Source organism: Phocoena sinus, chromosome 19, assembly GCF_008692025.1.
Source record: "Phocoena sinus isolate mPhoSin1 chromosome 19, mPhoSin1.pri, whole genome shotgun sequence".
Lineage (NCBI taxonomy): Eukaryota > Metazoa > Chordata > Mammalia > Artiodactyla > Phocoenidae > Phocoena > Phocoena sinus.
In genome coordinates this window covers 54,662,600-54,687,460 of record NC_045781.1, presented here as the reverse complement: position 1 = coordinate 54,687,460, position 24,861 = coordinate 54,662,600, and the positions used below count along the sequence as shown (strand labels likewise).

General features: G+C 52.8%; 1 protein-coding gene across 1 annotated transcript in view; it reads left to right on the top strand.

The window, feature by feature from the left end:
• Positions 1-5,680: 5,680 nt before the first annotated feature.
• SLC38A8 (solute carrier family 38 member 8) overlaps positions 5,681-24,861 on the top strand; it is a 31,387-nt gene continuing 12,206 nt past the window's right edge. Inside the window, exons 1-5 of the mRNA XM_032614863.1 lie at positions 5,681-5,869; positions 10,275-10,473; positions 19,843-19,984; positions 20,802-20,903; positions 24,079-24,136. Of these exons, the coding sequence (XP_032470754.1) occupies positions 5,681-5,869; positions 10,275-10,473; positions 19,843-19,984; positions 20,802-20,903; positions 24,079-24,136 (690 nt within the window). The remainder of the gene's footprint in view (positions 5,870-10,274; positions 10,474-19,842; positions 19,985-20,801; positions 20,904-24,078; positions 24,137-24,861) is intronic.

Sequence of the window (24,861 nt, the reverse complement as noted above, 5' to 3'; positions counted from 1 at the left end):
GTGTCGGCAGATGGGCCTAGCTAGGGTCTTCCCTGCACATACACTTAGCCCTCTGGTTCTCGGGCATGAGGACCCTGAGGACCTCCCACCAGAACAGGTCTGTGCTCGGTGAACCTGCCCTGGAACAACTGTGCTCCCTCTGCTGGGTGCACCGCTGGCCTGGTGGTGGCAAAGTCTACGTGCACTGTGGGATCTGGGGGCCTCAGCGGTCCCGTGATGCTCCCACCACCATTTCTCAGATGAGAAAACAGAGGTGGGACCAGCATTCCAGCCCAGGTCTGGCCTGGGCCTGAGCTCTGAGCCCCCAGTGCCAGACTGCTTCCCCTTTCCTTATGGTGGGAAGGATGCCCACTTGCTGGTAATAATGGGGGTGCTACTTAGATTCACTGGCTACAAAATGAAGTGAGTTAAGGACTGCCATATGTAGAGTAAGTAGAAGTTTTCAGAGAAAAAAAATTTTTTGATTTTTTTTTTTTTAAACGGTGGTGCCATTAAGAGGATATTAACACGCAGAATGTTGTTTTAATTTGCTGGTAACATGAGGGCAGTGCAGGCGAGTGCCGTAAACATAGATTCCTGGGCCTTGCTGTAGACTTAACTAAATCATATGCTCCTTGGGAAGAGCCTAGAAATCTGTTTTAGAAGCTCCCCAAGGTAAACAGAATGACCATACAACCCAGCTATTCCACTCCTAGGTGTAGACCCAAAGGAACTGAAAACAGGTGTTCAAACAAAAACTTGTACGTGAAAACTCATAGCCGCATGAGTCACAGTAGCCAAAAGGTGGAAACTACCCAAGTGCCCATCAAATGGATGAATGGGTGACAGCAGCAGGACCATCCGGACAGTGGGATGGATGCTAGTCAGCCCTGAGGGAGCCAAGCTCTGACCACGCTGCAGCGTGGAGGAGCCTCGCAAACATTACACTCAGAGTGTAGGGTTCCGTCCGAACGGGCAAGTCCAGAGACAGGAGGCAGGTTAGTGTTGCTTCGGGCTGGGGGACGGGAGGATGGGGCGTGACTGCTGGTGGGCACGTGGTGGGCTGTTGAAAATGTTCTGGAACCGAGCACTGGGGACAGTTGCACAGCCTTACGAGTGCATGAAATGACACTGAACTGTACACTTGGGCTACAATGGTGAACTTCATGTACTTTTACCAGAAACCCCCCACACAAATCTCCCCAGAGGATTCTTATGAACAGGCCAGGTGGGAGCCCCCCGGCTCGGAGACGGGGAGAGGCTCTCCGGCCCCCCAGACCACACGTCAGCATGGATCTGGGGGTCAGGATCCAGGTGGCGAACACCCTGCAGGGCTGGGCGCCTGACTCAGCCTTCAGTCTGGCCGCTGACGCCTCCCGGGTGCCTCTTCCTTTGGATGCAGTGGGTGGAGGAGGGTCAACGTTAAGACTGTGTGAAGATGCTCCCTTTCACTTTCCAATCCAAGGTGCAGTTTTCTTTTCCTTCACCCAGAGTGGGACTCCGGATCATGACTCAGGGCACCAGCCCTTCAAAAAGAGGGAGGGGACAGCAAGGCCTGTGCTCTTGGGCTGTGTGTCACCTGGAGGCCCCCAGCCTCTGCTCTGCGGCTGAGAAAAGACCCCTGCTGTTGAGCTTGGGGGGTCGGGGGGTGGGGACGCCATGGGCCTCCAGCCTCTCAGAGGTGCCGACCACCAGCACTCAGGATGCTGGGTATGTCCGTTTCCTGCTGCCACTGTAACCAGTTACCAGGAAGCAGTGGCCTGAAACAGCACATTTACCCCCTGCATGCAGCTCTGGAGGTTGGAAGTCCAAAATCAGTCTCGTGGGGCTACACTCAGGGCTGGTTCCCTCCGGAGGCTCCAGGCGAGAACTGATTCCCTGGCCTTCTCCAGCTTCTGGAGGCGCCGCATCCCTTGGCCGGGGGGCCCCTCCGCCACCTGCAGTGCACACCACTCCACCCTCTGCTTCTGTCCGCACGTCTCTGCCCTCTGACCCCGCTGTGTCCCTGTTCTCGGGACGCTGTGATGGTGATTAGGGCTCACCGAGACCACCCAGGATACTCGCCCCGTCTCAAGGTCTGCACTTGCTCCCATCTGCAGAGTCCCTTTGGCCAGGTGGCACAGCCGTAAGTTCTGGGACGAGGGTGAGGACATCTTTGGGAGCCGCCAGTCTGCGCACCGACCGCACTGGGTTCCTGCCCCTGCGCTGACGCCTGTTCCCCGCAGAGGTTAACCGTCGCCCTGAAAAGTCCACGAGCTCCTGTATCTGCAGACGTGAGGCTTTATTCCTGCAGTGTCTGGTTCACTCCACCTTTCATTTATTAAGCCGCCTTTTGAGGGCCAAGCCAGGGCACAAAGCTGAAGAAAAGACGAAGCAGTCCCTGCTTGACCTTGTCCTAGGCAAAAGCCCTAAAAATTCTAAATGGTAACCACGTGTGTCATTCTGTGCGCCCCCTGAGGGAATATCTTGCAGGTTCAGTTAACAGTCTTGGGCCTGTGGCTGCCTTGACAGCTGGCCCACAGGTGGTATTTGCTTATTGGGATCAAAATATGAAACTAGAAACGAGAAAATACTGTCGGGAGTGCCAGCTAGTTTCATTTGTCAAGCCCTTGTTGGGGCTCCACCCCATCTCAGCAGGCGGTAGCCAGCGCCGTCCTCTGCTGCGTGCTTCCGGTTCCCGTGCCTTCTCCCCGTCACCTTTGCCCGCCTCCCCTCCCTGCCCAGGCCGCGCAGGCCTCAGACCACTTCCCTCCTGATCCCACAGATGCCCCGAGGCCCCGGCCTCCGCCGAGGTGGGCTTGAGGTCTATGCACTTGCCTGCCCTCCCAGTCACATGCGCGCTCCCTTGCTTCTGAGGGCCGAGCCGGGGCACAGAGCTGCGGCTGAGCAGGGGCCGTGAGCCCAGGCGCACAGGGCTGCCCTCCTCCTCCACACGGCACGTGAACACCTCTTGGGGAGAGTTATAGAAAACCGGGTGCCTGGCCCGTCCAGACCAGCTTCATCCGAAGCTCTGAGGGTGGGCCTGGCGCCGGCACTTTGAAGGGTCCCTCGGGTGTTGTGCAGCCCAGGTTCAGAGCATTGTCCTAGAAGCTCAGAGGCCGGCGGAGGTAGAAACACGGACACGTACAGGTCATGGGATTTGCCCGGTGCGTATTTCAACAACAGCAACCCTCTTCTCACTGGGTCCTCCTAAGGGCCCTGCAGGGTAGACAGGGGCTGTTACCACCATTTCGCAGGGGACCGCAGTGAGGCCTGGATCTCAGTCCTAGGCACTCTGGTTGCTGAGACCACCCCACCCCCCGACCCCTGCCGCGGTCTGTCTTCCAGAACCTTCTAAAGGGTGAGACAAAGGTTTGCGGAAATGAGCTGAGGTCACTTTCTCCCTGAAGTTCCCAACCTGTCAGGTGACCAGTACTCTGTGGCGATGGAAAGGAGGGAGCCTGGAACATCCCTTGACGGGTGCTCCCCTGGGGGGCGACACGGGGCCGTGTGCGGGGCGCTGGGCTGAGCCCCGTGTGCCACCAGGGCTGCCCACCCACACAGATGGGGCCCCACAGGCACCTCTCCTCCCCGGGAAAGGTCACACAGCCCTGAGACTGGGCAGAGTGCAAATCAAAGCCCCTCAGAATTAAGAAGTTTCCCCTATTGAGTGGAATTTCACAGCCCAGTGGCCAATTTCTAAGTCATGCAGGTTAATGGACAGCTAATGAGGGACCCAGGCGGGGCAGGGCCGTGCCCCGGGCGCCCAGAGCCGAGATTAAGGAGTACAAAGCCAGGCCGCTCTGAGGGCCCTTGATCTCCTTTCTCACTGCCTCGGGGTGGATGTGGGGGGAGAGAGCCATGTGAATTCCGGAGGGGTGCGCCCCAGCCCCTCACATCCTGCCGTCTGCTCACCCATTCATTCCCTGCCTTACGTGTCCGCTCCCATCCGGGCACCATCAGGGTCCGGGCGGGTGCAGGAACCAGCGTGACACTGCTGGCTTTGAGATGACACACGCTCGGGGCTGATTTCCGGACCTGGCCCTGGCCAGCGCTCACGTTTTGAGTCTCTTGCCCCACCCGCGGGAGCCCTGCGCTCTACTGACCGCGGTGACAGCCCTCGGGATTCAGAGTGAGGACGCGGGGAGCGCTTGCTGCAAGGCCTGGGTCACGGTGAGCACCGCTCACATGGTTGCAGCAGAACTGCGGCCCGCGACGCCGTCCAGCTCCGGGCTCCCTTTCCCCTGGAGCCCGCGGACAGGCTGGCCACTCAGCAGATGGAGCAGAGCCCGCAAAGTATAAACGGAGCCGCTGCAGGGAGGTGGCACCGTCAGGGGCTTGAGACCACACGAGCAAAGCCTTTGGTGCTGATCTCGACGGAGAAGCACTGATTGATTGGGGGAGGCGTTGAACATGTTTAACTTACAGCAGCAGTTCTCAGGAAGGGGCCCCGGACCCCCTGAGTCAGAAACGCTGGTGATGGATCCCACACTCGGTGTTTTAACATGCTCTCGGGGGGATTTGAGCTGGGCGCCAGGAATAAACAGGTTCACCTCTGAATTCAAGATCCGACCTTCACGGGGCCGTGTTTTCCGGGTTGGAACTGTTCCCAGTATTCTGCCGTCCTAGCGGACTGTATCGGGTCGGAGAGGTAGTCTCTACTCAAAGTGTGGTCCAGGGACCGGCAGCACCCACCTCCGCAGAGCTCGCGAGAAGCGTGGAGTCTCGGCTCCACCGCAGGTGGGACGAATCAGTGCCTGCCTGTTAACAAGACCCCAGAAGATTCCCGTGCTCGTCTTCCCCGGGGCGCCTCTCCAGAGCCTTTGCATGCGTGAGTCTACAGCACGCCCCCCTCGCCCCAGGAGGGCACACGGACCCCCTTCTGCAGATGGGAAACTGGGCTGGCCCCCCTAGCAGGTGACAGATGGGGGTAGGGGGCCTGGGAGGCATCCCGGGAGGAGGCGTTGGAGATGGTGAGATTGGTGCAGCCTCCCTGACTTCTCCCAGCTGAGCTCCCTCCAACCCTCGGGGCGGCCGGGAAGGCCCCGCCCCCGGGAGTCTTAAGACTCCCGTGCTCAGGCCAGAGGTCTCAGAAGCTACGAGTTCTTGGGACGGATGGCCCCGACCTCTTGTCCGTGTCCTCCTAGGTTCGGGGACGTGACCCCAGCACGTGCTCTCTAGGGCTCCCATAATTCATGACGCATTTGCCCACCCCGGTGGAGCTAGAGCCTTCCTCCCACCCCTCTGGGTCCTCTGAAGTGAGCCCGAGTCCCCGTCCCTGATGGCCCAGGACTGTCTGTCGCCTTGAAGACTGGACTTGGTGGTAAGGACCAGGGGCTGGAGCCCCTTCGCTGTGGAAGTTGGCCCGGAGGCGGGTGGGTGGGTGAGAACAGCCATGGGGAGGAAGGAGTTGGGGATTTGGAACAGAAAGGGGGTGGGAGGGCAAGAGTACCCATAAACAAGGTTGCAAGTTGCGGGGGCAGCGTTGGTTGAGGGGAAAGGCGTGAGGACCGGAAGCTAGGGGGCAGGTGGTTACATAACGCTTTGGAAAGGGGGGAGCAGACGCTCGGGAAGAGGGGTACAGAGGCTGGGGGGGTTGGGACAGGCGTCCTGGCTCTGGCTGGATCGAGGAGAGACGCATCCCAGCTGGAGAAGGGTGCCGTGAACTGGGAAGACAGTGCCGGGACCACCCCCTCTCTCTGCCCCTCTGCTGCTTCTAGCCATGGAGGGACAGACCCCAGGAGACAGAGGCCTTTTGGAAAAGCCGGTCCCCACGGCCGCCCGCCCCAGTCTGTCCTCACTGGGCGCTGTCTTCATTCTCCTGAAGTCCGCGCTGGGCGCCGGCCTGCTCAGCTTCCCGTGGGCCTTCCACAAGGCGGGTGGGGTGGCCCCCGCTTTCCTAGTGGAGCTGGTAAGCCCGTGGGGAGCATTTTGGGGCGGGGGGCGGGTCTCCGGGGGCAGGTAGGAGCTTAATTTTATTTTGCCAGCTAGAGCCCTGGGTGTTGCTTTTGCAGAGCTGCCTGTCTCCGAAATTACTCCTGTGGCTTTTGCTTTTCCATCCCGCTCAGCTCACGAAGGGAGGAGGGAATCCCCCTGTAGACCCGGGGCCGAGAGCATCCTCTATGCGGCTGAGGGCCTCGCAGCCAGGCGGGGTGTGTGTGGATGCGGGGGGGGGGGAGGTAGAGGCGCGCTGGGTCCCTGCGGAGCGCTCCGCACCTGTAGCCAATGAACCTGGCCTTTCAGCTGGGGAGGCGCTGTCTCCGAGCCACAGATTGACTTCTCTTGCCTCCGGGTCTCGGCTCCCCAGTGAAAGCCCAAATCTCGTGGGCGGGTACGGACTGAGGCCGCCGTGACGCCTCCAACCTGCACGGCGTCAGCGGTGTTTGGCCAGCTCTGCTGGCTGCGTGTGGAGCCTGAACTCTCTCCCTTCCCAGAAAGTTCCAGGGCCCGACCGTCCTCAGCGGGAGAGAGCTGCCGATGAGCACAGCTTCATGTTATTAGCAGTCTTTTCCTTGAGCTGATAGGAACCAGGCATGTCGTGGTAAGCTCTTTGACGGGCATCATCTCGAGTGCTTTTTTCTGGCAGCTGGCTGATAATGGCCCCATTGGTGGGCCCACGGGGCCTTTCTTGTCTTTCTGGAAGCTGCCAGGTGCTGCCCTGTGTAGTGTCTGGTGTAACCCGTGCCACCCCCATGCTGGCTGAGCGCCTGTCTGGCGCCGGGTGGCTGAGACACTGTGGTCTCCGTCCTTGTGAAGCTTGTTCTAACAGGGAACTCGAACAAGATTCAAGAAGTCAAATGACACAGTGTCAGATGGTGGGCAGCGTGACAGGTGGGATGACATCTGTGGGAGCGGGAGCGGGGCAGAGAAGCCCCCGCCAAGGCGGCGCTGAGCCCCAGCTTGTCCAGGTGCACGTAACGGGCAACAGAGCGGTGTTTGGATGTGTGCGGCAGAAAGGCCGCGCTTCTGGAACAGAGAGCCCGACCTCCAGCCGCAAAGGGTCAGGGATAGAGCGGAGGGGCCCCGCATGGGGGTCCGTGGTCAGGCACAGACGGACCAGTCCGAGGACGCCAGGCAGGGCTGAGGCAGGGACGTGGCGCGCCGCTCCGCAGGCTCCGTGCGGGGTCTCCCGGCACCTTTCGGGAGTACGGACGCTGACTGCCCAGGTTTGGGTGGACCTGAGATCATGCATCTCTGACAGGCTCCCGGGTAACACGGATGCTGCTGGGGTGGCTTGCTCTTGGCACAGGATGGTGTAAAGATCCCATCTTGGGCAGGCAGACAGCCTTCGGGAGAGAGGACCCCAAATACGAATAAGTGGAAACTCCCGACGAGGGGAGAAGTCAGGCTGGTAATAGCAACTTCCCCATCATTTCCTGACTCTCCCCTCCTCTTAGCCAGTGAGACTTCTGTCCTGTCCCCAGGTACAAGGCCTCCCCTCGGACAACAGGAATGTTTAAAGATGCCTGCCACTGGGAGGTCAGTGGTGTGAGGTTTTAGGTCTCTAATGGCCCCATGAGCACCGGAGGGTTAATGAAATTAACGAGCCTGGACCCTCCTCGGCTCCAAAGAGAGGCGCGCCTGGCCAGGGGCTGTGAGGGCTCTTTGCTCACTGGCTGCTAAGAGGCTCAGGGACCGTCTCGAGGGTCAGCCGCTCCTGCGTGGACAGCTCACTGCGTTAGCAGAGAACGCACCTTCACTGGCAGAGGCTCAGCCTGACCCCCCCCACCCCCCTTCCCTTCCCTTCCTTTCCTTTCCTTTCATCCCCAAATACCTACGAAGCACCTGCTGTGTTCCGGGTGCTTTTCTGGGGCTAAACGGTAAGCAAAAAAGACACGATCCCAGGCTCCATGGAGCTTAGAGTCTGGCGGATGAGCGAGACAGGGATCCTCACACTGTATGCACAGTTGTGAGGCTGTGGCCTCAGGCCCCTGGACCCAAGGACCACGACCTGGGCCGCGTAAAACAACAGAAGTGTATTCTCTCCCAGTCTCGGAGACCGCAAGTCCGAAATAAGGTGTCGGCAGGGTCCTTCCCGCCTCTCCAGCTCCTGGGGGCTCCAGACGTTCCTTGGCTTGTGGCCACGTCACTCCAGTCTCTGCCCCATCGCCACATGGCTTTCTCTGTGTCTCTTCCTCTTCTGTCTCTTATTAGGACACTTGGATTTAAGGCCCACTTGGCTTATCCAGGATGACCTCATCTCAAGATCCTTAATTTCACCTGCAAAGACCCTTTTCATTTAATTACATGTTCATTATTTGCATCTGCCAAGATGGCTTCCAGTAAGTCCCTTTCACAGGTTCTGGAGATGAGGATGTAGACAAACCTTTTGGGGGATTTGACCCAGCACGGGGAAAAAAGTGGGCCCACGAGAGGTGTGGTTCTGCCAGAAGCGGAGGGTTGAGCCCACCTCGGGGGTGAAGTGTGGGGAGGCTTCCTGGAGGAGGTGACCTTGGATAGGAGGGGGGAAGAGTAGGAGTTCCCCAGGTGAGGGAAAGTGGTGGAGGCGGGGGGTGTTCCAAGCAGAGGAACCGGCATGGGCAGAGGTCGAGGGGCTGGAGGGAGTGTGCATGTTCCTCCTGGCTCTGAACTTTCAAGTTTCTCTCAGGCGGTCCGGTTTGATGTTCCCTTCAGCAGCCCTAGTTGTGGCTGCTGACGTAAGAACGAGTCTGCTGTTCAGGGGCACGAACTGTGTCTGAAGACGGCCATGATGGCTCTCCCGGGCTTCTTGGCTGAGCACCTCACAGCTCCTGCGTTGTTCTCCTCCATAGAAGGGTGGGAGGGGCGTTTGGCCGTGGAGACGAGGTCCAGCTTAGGGACAGGTAGCCGTCCATCCTGGAGAGGCTCAAAAACATTTAACTACGTGGGGCAAGTGGGTCTCAAATGCATCAGTTGAGGCGGGGGTGGGGGGGGGGGCGGGGGGGTTGTCGAGTGGCGCAGATGATTTGGAAAGCAGTTTGTAAGAAATTGCTAGAGTTGACCACACATCTCCCCTGACACCCAGGAATTCCACTGCTCGGTGTGTGTCCAGGAGAAGGAAACGTGGGTCCTCAGAATGACTTCTTCTAGAATGCTCAGCTCTTCCTTCATAGTAGCCAAACACGCAGAACAGCCCAGATGTCTGGGAACGGGATTGGATCAACCAATTGTGCTTCTATCCACACAGTGAAATAGTGCTTGGCAAAAATGGGAATAAACTTTACCGATGTGCCCGATAGGGCTGGCCCTCACAAACGTTACCACTCGGTGGAAAGGCAGATAAGAAAATGGCTAAAAGCCGAAAAATATTAGAGTGGTTTTTTTTCTGGGCACGGGGACAGAAAGTGACTGGGAAGGGACAGGAGGGAACTTCGGGGACGTGGTAACATTTCATGTCTTGGTAGGGGTTTAGGTTGCACGTGTACGTTGGTTATACCCCTTCCAGTGATATACTGATACACAGTTAAGACTGCATTTCACTGTGTGTACATTTTATCTTACGAGAGGGACTGTAAACACACATCAAGCTCTAATTAACGATACGCACGCCCACATCTTTAGGGGGAAGTATGCTAATTAATATCCACAACTTGCCTTGAAACGTACCCCCAAGTTTAGATGGACACATGGACGCATGGTAGAGATGTGATCAAATAAGCACAGTGATCTCCTCCTAGTAGAATCTAGGTAGTGGGTACATGGCGTTCATTGTAAAATTCTCCCAACTTTCCTAGATGTTTGAAAATTTTTCAGTGTTGGAAAAAATTCCAGCAGAGCACTGGAGAGGGAGTCTAGAGAATAAGAATGACCATCATTTCTTGAGCAGTTACCACGTGCCAGGCACTGAGCTGAGTGAGTTATGTGCTTTGTTTAAAGCAAATGCATCACAACTCTCCAGTAAGGTAGATGGTATCATCCCCATTTCACAGATGGGAAAACAGAGGTTGATGGTGGGCCTCATGCCACAGAGCAGGTGAGTGGCAGAGTTGGAATTGAACCCAAGTATGCCTGCTTCCTAACCATCATGCTTTATGGCTCTTCACCTGCAACGCATGTGATCTTAGGAAAGTAATTTAAACTCTGAGTTTCTGATGCCTCATTTGTCCAACTGGTGTGGAGTGGTGGGAACCCCAGATTCACAGACGTAGAGCCAGTGCGGCTTCTAGAATCCACCTGCTTTGCAGCTCTGGTTTCAAGGGAGGGGGCTGGTCGCTTCTCAGGTAGAGGCCCTAGGCTGTAGGCAGCCGTGGCCTCTGCAGGTGAGACCCGGAGGGAGTGGTATCAGCGTCCTGGGGGGCGGTTGTGGGCACACCTGGCCCCATGGTCCTGTTCTGCAGGTCTGCTTGGTCTTCCTGATCAGTGGGCTGGTCATCCTGGGCTATGCCGCCTCCGTCAGTGGCCAGGCCACCTACCAGGGCGTGGTCGGAGGGCTGTGTGGCCCCACCATCAGGAAGCTGTGTGAGGCCTGCTTCATCATCAACCTGCTCATGATCTCCGTGGCCTTCCTCAGGGTGATCGGGGACCAGCTGGAGAAGTGTAAGTACCTGCCCTGGAGTCAGGGGTGATCCCGGGTGTGGAGCTCGCGTCTCCCGAGCTCCTGGTGGATGAGCGGGACGTCGGCTCGGGCCCTTGGCAGGCAGCAGAGGCCGAGACCACTGCCAGCTCCTAATGTCGTGGCGAATGGAGGTGCAGGGTTAGTAATTACCACCACAGTGAGAGTCAAGGAGCTGGAGGGAGCTGTGCTGGGGATCCAGTGGGGACTCGTTCTACAGACGGGGGGGTGGCACCAACTGCAAAGACCCCTGTGAGAGAGAACCGGCAACACCTTGAATTCGGGGATGTCAGAGCTGCTCAGCCCCATGCTCCCTTGGCCTCTAGTCCCCCCACTAACAATTTCCCTCTAAGCACCTCTTTGGCTGCGTCTTACCGATTTTGATATGTTCTGATTTCACTTTTAATCCATTCAATCCTTAGCTAATTTTTGCTATGATTTCCTATTTGACTCATGGGATGTTTAGAATTGTGTGATTCAATGTCTAATTATTTGGGAGTTTTCTACTTGCCTTTTTGGTTTCTTTTTTTTTTAATTTTTTTATACAGCAGGTTCTTATTAGTCATCAAGTTTATACGCATCAGTGTATACATGACAATCCCGGTCTCCCAATTCATCACACCCCCACCCCCACCCCTACCACTTTCCCTGCTTGGTGTCCATACGTTTGTTCTCTTCGTCTGTGTCTCAATTTCTGCCCTGCAGACTGGTTCATCTGTACCTTTTTTCTAGGTTCCACATATATGCGTTAATATATGATATTAGTTTTTCTCTTTCTGACTTATTTCACCCTGTATGACAGACTCTACATCCCTCCACGTCCCTACGTATGACCCAATTTCGTTCCTTTCTATGGCTGAGTAATACTCCATTGTATATATGTGGCACATCTTCTTTATCCATTCATCTGTCGATGGGCATTTATGTTCCTTCCGTGACCTGGCTATTGTGAAGAGTGCTGCAATGAACATTGGGGTGCATGTGTCTTTTTGAATTATGGTTTTCTGTGGGTATACGCCCAGTAGTGGGATTTCTGGGTCATATGGTAATTCTATTCTTAGTTTTTTAAGGAACCTCCGTACTGTTCTCCATAGTGGCTGTATTACTTTACATTCCCACCAACAGTGCAAGAGGGTTCCCTTTTCTCCACACCCTCTCCAGCATTTGTTGTTTGTAGATTTTCTGATGATGCCCATTCTAACCTGTGTGAGGTGATACCTCATTGTAGTTTTGATTTGCATTGCTCTAATAATTAGCGATGTTGAACAGCTTTTCATGTGCTTCTTGGCCATCTGTATGTCTTCTTTGGAGAAATGTCTGTTTAGGTCTTCTGCCCATTTTTTGATTGGGCTTTTTTTAATTTAATATTGAGCTGCATGAGCTGTTTATATCTTTTGGAGATTAATCCTTTGACCGTTGATTAATTGCAAATATATTTTCCCATTCTGAGGGTTGTCTTTTCGTCTTGTTTGTAGTTTCCTTTGCTTTGCAAAAGCTTTTAGGTTTCATTAGGTCCCATTTGTTTATTTTTGTTTTTATTTCCATGACTCTAGGAGGTGGATCAAAAAAGATCTTGCTTTGATTTATGTCAAAGAGTGTTCTTCCTATGTTTTCCTTTAAGAGTATTATACTGTCAGACTTTACATTTAGGCCTTTAATCCATTTTGAGTTTATTTTTGTGTATGGTGTTAGGGAGTGTTCTAATTTCATTCTTTTACATGTAGCTGTCCAGTTTTCCCAGCACCACTTATTGAAGAGACTGTCTTTTCTCCATTGTATATCCTTGCCTCCTGTGTCATAAATTAGTTGACCATAGGTGCGTGGGTTTATCTTTGGGCTTTCTTTCCTGTTCCACTGATCTATATTTTTGTTTTTGTGCCAGTACCATATTGTCTTGAGTGCAGTAGCTTTGTAGTATAGTCTGAAGTCAGGGAGCCTGATTCCTCCAGCTCCGCTTTTTTCCCTGAAGACTGCTTTGGCTATTAGGTGTCTTTTGTGTCTCCATACAAATTTTAAGATTTTTTTGTTCTGTAAAAAAAAAAAAAATGCTATTGGTAATTTGATAGGGATTTCATTGAATCTGTAGATTGCTTTGGGTAGTATAGTCATTTTCATGATATTGATTCTTCCAATTCAAGAACATGGTATATCTCTCCATCTGTTGGTATCATCTTTAATTTCTTTCATCAGTGTCTTATAGTTTTCTGCATATAGGTCTTTGGTCTCCCTAGGTAGGTTTATTCCTAGGTATTTTATTCTTTTTGTTGCAATGGTAAATGGGAGTGTTTCCTTAATTTCTCTTTCAGATTTTTCATCATTAGTGTACAGGAATGCAAGAGATTTCTGTGCATTAATTTTGTATCTGCAACTTTACCAAATTCATTGATTAGCTCTAGTAGTTTTCTGGTGGTATCTTTAGGATTCTCTATGTATAGGATCATGTCATCTGCAAAGAGTGACAGTTTTACTTCTTCTTTTCCAATTTGTATTCCTTCTATTTCTTTTTCTTCTCTGATTGCCATGGCTAGGACTTGCAAAACTATGTTGAATAATAGTGGTGAGAGTGGACATCCTTGTCTTGTTCCTGATCTTAGAGGAAATGGTTTCAGTTTTCCACCATTGAGAATGATGTTTCCTGTGAGTTTGTCATATATGGACTTTATTATGTTGAGGTAGGTTCCCTTTATGCCCACTTTCTGGAGAGTTTTTATCATAAGTGGGTGTTGAATTTTGTCAAAAGCTTTTTCTGCATCTATTGAGATGATCATATGGTTTTTGTTGTTTAATTTGTTAATATGGTGTATCACATTGATTGATTTGCATATATTAAAGAATCCTTGCATCCCTGGGATAAATCCCACTTGATCATGGTGTATGATCCTTTTAATGTGCTGTTGGATTCTGTTTGCTAGTATTTTGTTGAGGATTTGTGCATCTATATTCATCAGTGATACTGGTCTGCAATTTTCTTCTTTTGTAGTATCTTTTTCTGGTTTTGGTATCAGGGTGATGGTGGCCTCATAGAATGAGTTTGGGAGTGTTCCTTCCTCTGCAATTTTTTGGAAGAGTTTGAGAAGGATGGATGTTAGCTCTTCTCTAAATGTTTGATAGAATTCACCTGTGAAGCCATCTGGTCCTGGAGTTTTGTTTGTTGGAAGATTTTTAATCACAGTTTCAATTTCATGACTTGTGATTGTTCTGTTCGTATTTTCTATTTCTTCCTGCTTTAGTCTTGGAAGGTTATACCTTTCTAAGAGTTTGTCCATTTCTTCCATGTTGTCCATTTTATTGGCATAGAGTTGCATGTAGTAGTCTCTTAGAATGCTGTGTATTTCTGCAATGTCTGTTGTAACTTCTCCTTTTTCATTTCTAATTTTATTGATTTGAGTCCTCTCCCTCTTTTTCTTGATGAGTCTGGCTAATGGTTTATCAATTTTGTTTATCTTCTCAAAGAACCAGCTTTTAGTTTTATTGATCCTTGCTTGGTTTCTTTGTTTCTCTCTCATTTATTTCTGCTCTAATCTTTATGATTTCTTTCCTTCTGATAACTTTGGGCTTTGTTCTTCTTTCTCTAGTTCCTTTAGGTGTAAGGTTAGATTGTTTATGTGAGATTTTTCTTGTTTCTTGAGGTAGGCTTGTATAGCTATAAACTTCCCTCTTAGAACTGCTTTTGCTGCATCCCATAGGTTTTGGATCGTTGTGTTTTCAGTATCATTTGTGTCTAGGTATTTTTTGATTTCCTCTTTGATTTCTTCAGTGATCTCTTGGTTATTTAGTAACGTATTGTTTAGCCTCCATGCGTTTGTGTTTTTTTACATTTTTTCCCTGTGATTGATTTCTAATCTCATAGCATTGTGGTCAGAAAAGATGCTTGATATGATTTCAGTTTTCTTAAATTTACTGAGCCTTTATTTGTGGCCCGAGATGTGATGTATCCTGGAGAATGTTCCATGTGCACTTGAGAAGAAAGTGTAATCTGCTGTTTTTGGATGGCATGTCCTATAAATATCAATTAAATCTGTCCGGTCTATTGTGTCATTTAAAGCTTGTGTTTCCTGATTAATTTTCTGTTTGGATGATCTGTCCATTGGTGTAAGTGAGGTGTTGAAGTTCCCACTATTACTGTGTTACCGTCGATTTCCTCTTTTATAGCTGTTAGCAGTTGCCTTATGTATTGAGGTGCTCATATGTTGGGTGCCTATATATTTATAATTGTTATATCTTCTTCTTGGATTGATCCCTTGATCATTATGTAGTGTCCTTCCTTGTCTCCTGTAACATTCTTTAATTTAAAGTCTATTTTATCTGATATGAGTATTGCTACTCCAGCTTTCTTTTGGTTTCTATTTGCATGTAATATCTTTTTCCATCCCCTTACTTTCAGTCTGAATGTGTCCCTAGGTCTTAAGTGGGTCTCTTGTAGGCAGCATATATATGGGTCTTGTTTTTGTATCCATTCAGCAAGCCTGTGTCTTTTGGTTGGAGCATTTAATCCATTCACGTTTAAAGTAATTATCGATATGTATGTTCCTATGACCATTTTCTTAATTGTTTTGGGTTTGTTTTTGTAGGACTTTTTCCTCTCTTGTGTTTCCCACTTAGAGAAGTTCCTTTAGCATTTGTTGTAGAGCTGGTTTGGTGGGGCTGAATTCTCTTAGCTTTTGCTTGTCTGTAAAGCTTTTGATGTCACCATCAAATCTGAATGAGATCCTTGCTGGGTAGAGTAATCTTGGTTGTAGTTTCTTCCCTTTCATCACTTTAAATATATCATGCTACTCCCTTCTGGCTCGTAGAGTTTCTGCTGAGAAATCAGCTGTTAACCTTATGGGAGTTCCCTTGTATGTTACTTGTCGTTCTTCCCTTGCTGCTTTCAGCAATTTGTCTTTAATTTTTGCCAGTTTGATTACTGTGTGTCTCGGCGTGTTTCTCCTTGGGTTTATCCTGTATGGGACTCTCTGTGCTTCCTGGACTTGGGTGGCTATTTCCTTTCCCATGTTAGGGAAGTTTTCGGCTATAATCTCTTCAAATATCTTCTCAGGTCCTTTCTCTCTCTGTCTTCTCCTTCTGGGACCCCTATAATGTGAATGTTGTTGCGTTTAATGTTGTCCCAGAGGTCTCTTAGGCTGTCTTCATTTCTTTTCATTCTTTTTTCTTTATTGTGTTCCGCAGCAGTGAATTCCACCATTCTGTCTTCCAGGTCACTTATCTGTTCTTCTGCTTCAGTTATTCTGCTATTGATTCCTTCTAGTGTAGTTTTCTTTTTAGTTATTGTATTGTTCATCTCTGGTTGTTTGTTCTTTAATTCTTCCAGATCTTTGTTAAACATTTCTTGCATCTTCTCGATCTTTGCCTCCATTCTTTTTATGAGGTCCTGGATCATCTTCACTATCATTATTCTGAATTCTTTTTCTGGGAGGTTTTCTATCTCCACTTCATTTAGTTGTTTTTCTGGGCTTTTATCTTGTTCCTTCATCTGGTACATAGCCCTCTGCCTTTTCATCTTGTCTTTCTGTGCATGTCGCCTTTTTGGTTTCAGCCTTAAATGCACCTGGTCAGAGAACACATCTGTATAATTTTGGCATGTGAGACTTACTCTCTGGCTCAGCATGTGGTCTTTCTTGGTGAGCTCTTAAAGGGTGTGTATTCTGTGGTTCTTTGGTACAGTGTTCTAGAACTTTCCATTAGGTCAGGGTGATCCAGAGCTTTGATCAGATCTTCCAGGGCCTTGCAGATTTTTGGGGCAGTGGGGGAGTCTAGTTATTCTGTCAGGTTATGAGAGAGAGAGTGTTAAAGTCTCCAATTATGATTGCAGATCTGTCCACTTTTCCCTTTAATTCTATGAATTTTTTGCTCATGGTTTTTGAAGCTCTCTTATGAATAAGCACACACAGTGAATTGCCTTTTTATTATGAAATTTCACTTTTTGTCTCTGTAATGCTTTGTGAATATACCTGTGAATATAGCCTCTCCAGCATCCTTAAGATTAGTGTTTGCACAGAATTTCTTTTCCCACTCTTTTACTCTGAACCTTGGAATTTTAAAATGCACTTCTCGTAGACAGCATATGGTCGGGTCTTGCCTTCTTATCATCTTGACAGTCTCGGGTTTTAATTGGCATATTTAGACTTTTACTTGGAATGTAATAATGACTGATGGTTGCATCTCAGTCTATCATTTTGCTGTTTGTTCTGTCTCTTGAACCGTGAACAAAGGTCCCTGATGCAGGGATATGGAAATTAAAGACTCCCATGTTGTGGGAAGCACTCTTATTCTCCACAAAAATGAAAGTTGGTAGATCTGAACCAACTTTAAATTGGCACTGAAATGCCCTGCCTGACAGTGGCAAGTAGAGGTCATGTCGGATTTCAATTCTGGTCAACTGGTGGTGCTGCTCTGCTGAGATGAATTCTGAGGTCCTGCCGTGTTGAGAAGGATTCTGAGGGCCTGACTTATTGGCAAGGATCTGAGGGGCTGCTGTGATGGGAAGGATTTTGATGGGCTGCTTTGTGAGAAGGATTCTAGGGGCTGCCGTGTTGAGGAGAATCTTAGGAGCTGCTGTTTTGAGGAGGATACTAGGAGCTGCCCTGTTGGGAAGAATCTTAGCGGCTACAGTGTTGAGAAGGATTCTGAGGGCCTGACTTCTTGGGAAGGATCTGAGGGCCTGTTGTATTGGGACGGATTCTGATGGGCTGCCATGAGAGAAGGATTCTAGGGGCTGCCTTCTTTAGAAGAATCTTAGGGGCTGCCGTGTTGGGAAGGATTCTGAGGGCCTCCATGCTGAGAAGAATCTTAGGGGCTGCCGTGATTTGGAGGGTTCTCGGGCTGCTGTGTTGCGAAGGATTCTGAGGTGATGCTGTGTGAGAAAGATTCTAGTGGCTCCCACAGCGGGAAGAATCTTAGCAGCTGCAGTGTTGGGAAGGATTCTGAGGGGCTGCTGTGTTGAGGAGGATTCTGAGGGGCTGTGGTGTTGGTAGGGATTCTGAGTGGCTATCCTGCTGAGGACAATTCTGAGGGCCTGCTGTGTTGAGAAGATCTGAGCTGCTGCCATGTTTAGAATGATTGTGAGGGGCTGTCGTGTTGGGAAGGATTCTGAGGGCCTCCGTGTTGAGAGAAACCCTAGGGGCTGCCGTCCTTTGGAGGATTCTCAAGGGCTGCTGTGTCGAGAAGGATTCTGAGGGCCGGCAGTGTTCAGAAAGGTTCTGAGGGGCTTCCGTGTTAGGAAGGAATGTGAGGGGCTGTGTCTTGAGAAGGGTTCAATGGGCTGCCACGTGAGAGGGATTCTTCCTGTTGAGGAGGCTTCTGAGGGCCTCAGTGTTGAGAAGAAATTAGTGGCTGTCGTGTGGAAGAGGATTCTGAGGGGCTGCCATGTTGAAAATGATTTTCAGGGGGTGCCCTGTTGAGAATAATTTCGGGGGCTGCTGTGTTGAGGATCTGAGGCCCTCAGTGTTGAGAGGAATCTTAGGGGCTGCCATGTTGAAACTGATTTTGAGGGCTTCCCTGTTGAGAAGGATTCCGAGGGGGTGTCATGTGAGAAGGCTTTTGAGGGCCTCAGTGTTGAGAAAATATGGGCCACTGTGTTGGGAAGAATCTTAGCAGCTGCCATGCTGAGGAGGGTTCTGAGGGGCTGCCATGTTTAGAACAATCTTAGGGGCTGTCGTGTCCCTAGGATCCGAGGGGTACTTGCTACGAAGGGTTCTGAGGGGCTGCCATTTGCGGAAGGAGGAGGTGCTGCCGTGTTTAGGGGGATTCTGAGCGGCTGCTGTGTTGAGAAGGTTCTGGGCTCAGTTAGTGGACCACCTGGAGAGAGTATTGATTGGAGGCATGCCACCCCAGCTCTGGGTGGATTGACTGGTGGGAGGAGAGCATCGTTTGCGTGTTTCTGGTTAGATATTCAGGGATATGTCTTTCTGAAGGCAAGTCCAGGTTACTTGGGCTGAAGGCTAATTGGAGGTTAGGGTTTTTGATGGAGTCATTACGTTCATTGGGTACAAGTGACTGTAAACGATGGTGCCGAGGACACCAAGGTATGGCCTGGAAAGTGAGGGCTCAGGAAGGAGCTGGGCACCCCAGATGGCAGAGGGAGTGCCTTCCTGGCTTCAGGGGTCCAGATGTCTAAGAAGGGCTTGCCCCCCATCCCAGGCCACGTGGGGCCTGGGACTCACGGAGATCTCTGTGCACCTTTGGGCACGCGCATTCCCTTGGCCTCTCTGGCCAGGAAAGCCTGCCTTGCCTCCCTCAGGGGAGGTCTCTGTACCCTGAGCTCCACGTGGAGCTGTCCCTCCAGTAGAAGCAAGCCATTGTGGTCAGGCCCTTGATCTCTTTTCATCGCGTGCTTTACGGAGCACGTGAGAACCGGAAGGGTTATGTTACAGCAGTGCCAGCCTCCAGAGTGGGCTGGGAACCAGCTCTCGGCACTTCTATCCGCGTGCTTCCGGCCTCAAGCCATCTCGCTGTCTCCCCTTGGGTCTCCCCTCTTCCCCATCTGTCTAGCCTCTTCTATCTGATAACTCCAAATTCTCCGTCTTACTGTGGTGGAATCAGAACGGGTCCAGACTCTTAGGTGTTCCTTCTCTTGAGAGGTTGATGGGGTCTGTGTCCCCTCCCCCGAATCAGAGCGGGCTCCGTGACGGCTCGGCCTGGCGGAGGAGGGCAGATGGGACACTGCCAGTTCCAGGCCTGGCCTTTAAGAGGACGGCACCTTCCGCCTTGGGCTCGGGACCCCCCAGCTGTCGTGGACCAGCCTGCTGGACGGTCTGCAGGGGGTGCCCCCGCGGAGCCCAGGCATCCCCACCAGGCACCCTGTGTGAGCGCAGCCATCGAGGACCCTCCAGCCCCGCCCCTGCCAAATACCCCCGAGGGCCCCCAGCCTATCTGGTGCGGAGCAGAAGTGGCCAGCTCAGCCCCGCCCTAATTCTCCTCTCTCTAATAACGGGGTTGCCCTGGGCTGCTGTTTGGGGGAAATGTATTCCAGGCCCTGACTTCACTGCACACACCCTTTGAGCCCTTGAGTAAACAAGAAGGATCTTTTACAAACAGGAGGGCCTGGGTGCCTCAAGGGCAGACCGTTGTGTCGTTTGCTGCCGATTCCAGCTCTTAGAGCAGCGCCTGCCGGGCGGAAGGAACTCGGTGAAGGTCTGTTGAATGAATGCCTACAGCGTGTTCCCTCCGTCCTGGTGGCACGTGACAAGGTCCCCATCATGCTTGTCATCCCATCCCTTTAAACTCACGGGGATGACTCAGTGCCCACGGCGAACCCACCCGAGGACCCAGAGCTGGGAACCCTGTGGCTGAGGCTCTTCAGCTGGGGGAGGCCACGCGGGGCTCGCTGCATCTCCTTCCCTCCCTCCCCCTAGTGTGTGACCTGCTGTTGCCCAGCGCCCCGCCAGCCCCGCAGCCCTGGTACACCAGCCAGCACTTCACCCTGACGCTGCTCTCCATGCTGGCCATCCTGCCCCTGTCCGCCCCACGTGAGATCGGCTTCCAGAAATACACAAGGTACAGGCTGCAGCCCCTTCTTGGCAGGACGATGGCTGGGGCTGGGTCCCCACCTCGGCGGGCACTTGGTGGGTGATTTCTGTCCACCTGAGATAGGGGAGCTGCTAGCACGGGTCTTCCCATTTGCAGAAGGGGAAAAAAATGTTTAATTACACAAGTCATACATGTGCCTGATAGAAAATACAGATAAACAAAAAAGAAATTTACCCGTAATGACAGGACCTGCAGCTGACATTTTGTTACCTAATGATTGTAGACTTTTTCTGCACACACACGCACATAATGCTGGCACGGACACACACACACACTTTTTCCCATTTTACCGTTTGAGGCTCTCCATATACTTTTGCAAAAATTAAGCCTGGCAAAAGTCTTCACACAAGTGTGCGACCCGCCTTCCCCTGTCGTGTAATGAAATGGAACAGAGAAAGAGTGGGCAGGATCCCCTTGCCCCCCGGGCACCCCCAGCCCTCGCCAGCCGAGTCAGGGCCCTCCTTCCCCCTATGCTGTGGCCCAGCGGGCAGTGTCCCGACTTAGATGCTGAATCCCAGCGGCTGTTGGTGGAGAGACGGGGGCGCCCGTAGCGATCACAGGCTCACAGGTCTGACCTCGCTGGGCCTGAGCGCGGCCCTGCCCTGCCTGCCTGGAATGCTCTTCCCGCTGTCCCCATTGTGCAGATAAGGAAATGGAGTCCAGACACTGGCCTGACACCTTGCCTGTGTGGGCAGAGCTGGCATTGAGACCCCGCTCCGTGTGGCTCCCCAGGCCCTACCTCACCATAGAGGCCCCCTAACGCTGCGCTCCGTCCATGTGTTAGCATCCTAGGCACCCTGGCCGCCTGCTACCTGGCCCTGGTCATCGTGGCACAGTACTACCTCGGGCCCCAAGACCTCGCTCGTGAGCCCCGCCTGGCGTCAAGGTGAGTTTTGGGCGATGGCTTCCCGGGGCTGCTGTGAGGGCCGAGGGACGCTTCTCCCCCCAACCCTGCCTATGGTTTGCACAGAGCCCTGGCTCGTCCCGTGAAATCCTTCAAGTCTCTGATGCCGTAGAACTCAGCAAAACCTCCTTTCCTGGGACTTCCCTGGCGGTCCAGTGGTTAGGACTCTGTGCTTCCACTGCAGGGAGCGTGGGTTCAAGCCCTGGTCGGGGAACTAAGATCCCACGTGCCACACGGTGCAGCCATAAAAAAGCTCCTTTCCTTCTTCAGAACGACAGTGCTATCACTAGTGAGGACGGGGGACAGGCTAAGGGACACGGAAGCACTGGACACCCCGCCAGCCTGGGGCTCCTAGGCTGTTGCAGACGCGTTCCCCACAGCTCAGGGGCCGTAGAACCAGCCAGCAAGATGCAGGTGCGGGGGCAGAGGCCAGTGAGGCCCAACGAGCCTGAGCGAGGCCGAGAGTGGGAGTGGGCCTGGGGGGCAGGTATCCTGTAGGGATGCAGAGCTGCGGTGAGGACTTCAGTTTTGCACGGAAGCCACTGCAGGGTTTTGATCACAGCAGGGGCTTGAAATCAAATCGGCTGGTGGCAGGCCAGCTCCATGAGCCTGTGACCTGTGACATCCCCCAGGGTCCTGGGCTGAGAAAGGCCCTGCGCTTGGTTTAACGCCCTGCTGTCGCTATCCTGAAATCCTTGACTGCTGTTGAACAGGGGCCGGCACTTTCATTTTGCACTGGGTCCCGCAAATCGTGTGCACCCTCCTGGAGGGTAGGTTGGAAGTGGAGTGAGAGAGAGAGAAGAGAGTCCGGGTGACTCTGAGCTTTGGCGATGCCGTTTCATGGGCTGGATGGGGCGGGAAGGGGTCGGGTGGGGATGTGTAAGGTTGGAGACGGCTGTGAGACACTAAATAAAGACGTCAGGGAGCTGGTCAGACTGTGCGCCTGGAGTCCAGAGAGGCCTGGGCTGGAGAGAGGAACATCAACCCATAGACGGCGTGGAAGTAAGGCCAGGAGCCCAGGTGAGAACTGAGCTGGTGGCCCTCCGCCAGGCCCTGGGGGATCAGCGAGAGGGATGGCAAGTTAGCAGCACGTGTTAGCTTCTTGGGGCTGCTTGTAGTAACACATGAGCACAAACCGGGTGGCTGAAAGCAGCAGCAACTTCTCCCCTGGTTCTGGAAGCTAGAAGTCCAAAATCAAGGTGTGGGCAAGGCTGCGCTCCCTCTGGAGGCTCCGGGGGAGGGTCCTTCCTGCCCCTCCCAGCGTCGGTGTTGCCGGCACTCTTTGGCCTTCCTTGGTCTGCACATGCTTCGCTCCAGACTCGGCCCCCATGGTCACACGGCCTCTGCTCTGTGTGTTTCCTCTTCCTATAAGGACACCAGTTGTTGGGTTAACTCCCAGCCTACTTCAGTGTGACCTCATCTTCATTTAACCAATTACATCTACAAAGACCCTTTTTCCAAATAAGATTTCATTCCGAGGTTCCCAGTGGCTATAAATCTAGGGGGACACTGTACAACCCAGGACAGAGGATAATAGAATCTGGGTCTCAGAAGTCAGCAGAATTTCAAGAAGGTTGGGGTGATCGCCACCAGCTGCCGCTTCTGGGTCACATGGGGCTGAGCCCTGGCGCCTGATTTGGCCACGGAGGCCGCTCGATGTGGCTGAGTTTCATCAGGGCAGGAGGCGGGGTTGAAGGCCCAGGTGGATTGGGTTCAGGAGAGGGGGAAGGGAAAAGCCGGGAAAGAGCTCTTCTGAAGAGGGGAGAAGCGGAAAGTGCTGGGGCACAGAGGCCACGGCCCGTGTGGCCCACGGCACACCGACGGCATGATCCAGCAGTGGAGGAAACCCGATCAGAAGAGGGCCAGATCCACTGCTCATCTGTGGCCTTGAGTCTGCAGAGGGGAGGGTCCTGCTCTCTGGAAATGGAGCCTCCAAGGCTGGAGCTTGGGCAGTCTCACCCACGGGAACAGGAGAGGACGGCACGTGAGGCCCAGAGGACGCAGGCAGGCAGATGGAGCCGTGGGAGCGTGGGCGCTAAGAAGCTGGCCATCGGCTGACAGTGCTGTTGAGGAAAGTCCAGGAAGGCAGGGCTTGGCGGGGAGGTTCCGTGATCTGCACCCAGAGTTAGGAGGCGGCCGGAGAGCAGCACAGAAGGGGAAATACCACCGTGTGACTTTCCCCGTGGCTGCTGTGACTCGTTCCTGCCAGACTTGGTGACTTAAACTACACAAATTTACTCTCTTACAGTTCTGATATCAGAAGTCCAGAATAGGTCTCACTGGGCTAAAATCAAGATGTCAGCAGGGCTGTGTTCCTTTTGGAAGCTCTAGATTGGAATCCGTTTCCAACTCCTAGAAGTGCCCACATTCCTTGGCTCGGGGCCCCTTCCTCCATCTTCCAAGCCAGCAAGGTTCCATCTCTCTGACCCTGCTTCTCTGGTCACAGCTCCCTCTGACCATAGCTGGGGAAGGTTCTCTGACTGCAAGGATCCTTGGGCTACGTTGGGCCGAGATCCTCCAGGGTCATCTTGTGTCGTGTAAGGTTCCCAGGGTTAGGACATGGATCTCTTTGGGGCCCACTCTTCTACCACAAGCAGGAAACCCTGATTCTATAGCGGGTGCTGTATATGCTCCCTCCACTATGTGTCCCTAAAGGTGCCAGAAGCTGGTACGTAGAGCTGATTATTAAAGGAAGCTGGAGGGCCACCATGTGGGGACCACTGAGAGGGCTTGACCTGAAGATTCTGCCCCATGCACACCTCAGTTCTCTTGGACAGAGGTCAAACCATCCTTGCCCTGTGGGGTCTGTTTGATGGATGCTCCCTGTGCCGCCAACCACCCCAGCCCCTAAGCTCACTGGGCACAGGCAGCCTCCAAGGGAGGCTGGGAGTTCCTCCCAGCCACGCCCTGCCCAAGTTGTGCCTGCAGGGAGAATGTCAAGTTACCATATGTCGGCACAGATGTACTTAGAAAGTGCAGCATTTAACGTGCAGCCTTTTCCAACCCCCCAAACCCGGCAGTGGACGTGGTTTTTAAAACCTGTCTTACAGTCACGCTTAGTTATATCTTGCTGGTGGTGTTGAAAACTCATTTTCAAGTTGAAGGTTGTTTTGAGTTTAACTTTTTGTAACAAACACCCGTTTTCATCTCTTTACAGTCCTTTCTCCTGGGCCTCCGTATTTAGTGTCTTTCCCACCATCTGCTTCGGATTTCAGGTAACCTTGGCGTCCGTGTTGCAGAGGGTGGCATTTGCAGGCTCTGGGGACTGCCTGCTCCCTCAGGAGAGCGTGGCCTCCCTGTCGGGAGAAACTCAAGGACTTGTTCCAGGGTGAGATGGGCTGTCTTTGGGAGACGGTGCATGTGGCCGGCATCTGGGCTCGGAGCTGGGAACCGGCCCCGCCGACAGCCAGCAGCAGCACCTTTGTTTGTTGGGTCTGGGGTCGAGTGTGTGGGCCCGGGACCTGTCCCCTCCTTTGCGAAGTCCTCACGGCCGAGTCGCTACGCCTGGGGACCTGGAGCGGCCTGCTTACGTAGAACGCCTTCGTGCAGGTGGCTTCTGCCGCGGGGGCCTGGAGGCTTGCCGGCTAGGAGGGTGGGAAGGTGCGTGGGGAGCTGGCGGTACTGCGCATAATATATAGACTTTGATAGAATGGTATGGAGTGAGGAATTCCGTGCGCGGAATCCAGTGGAGGGGCTTCCGCCGCAGCGCTGGGTGGGGCAGATTCAGAGATGCCCTTTTCCAGGCGTAGATGCCTGGGAGGAGTCTTGAGCAATGTGTGGGAGGTGGCCAGCTAGAAGGGGAGGGCGCTTCAGCTGGAGCGCCCCGGAGGGGGCGGGGGTCCCAGGCTGGAGAGCTGCAAGGGGCTGGGCGGGGCTGGAGGGGCGGGGCTGGCGTTGGGCTTCGCTCCCCGCCTTCTGGGCTTTCCTGGGGTCTCGCAGT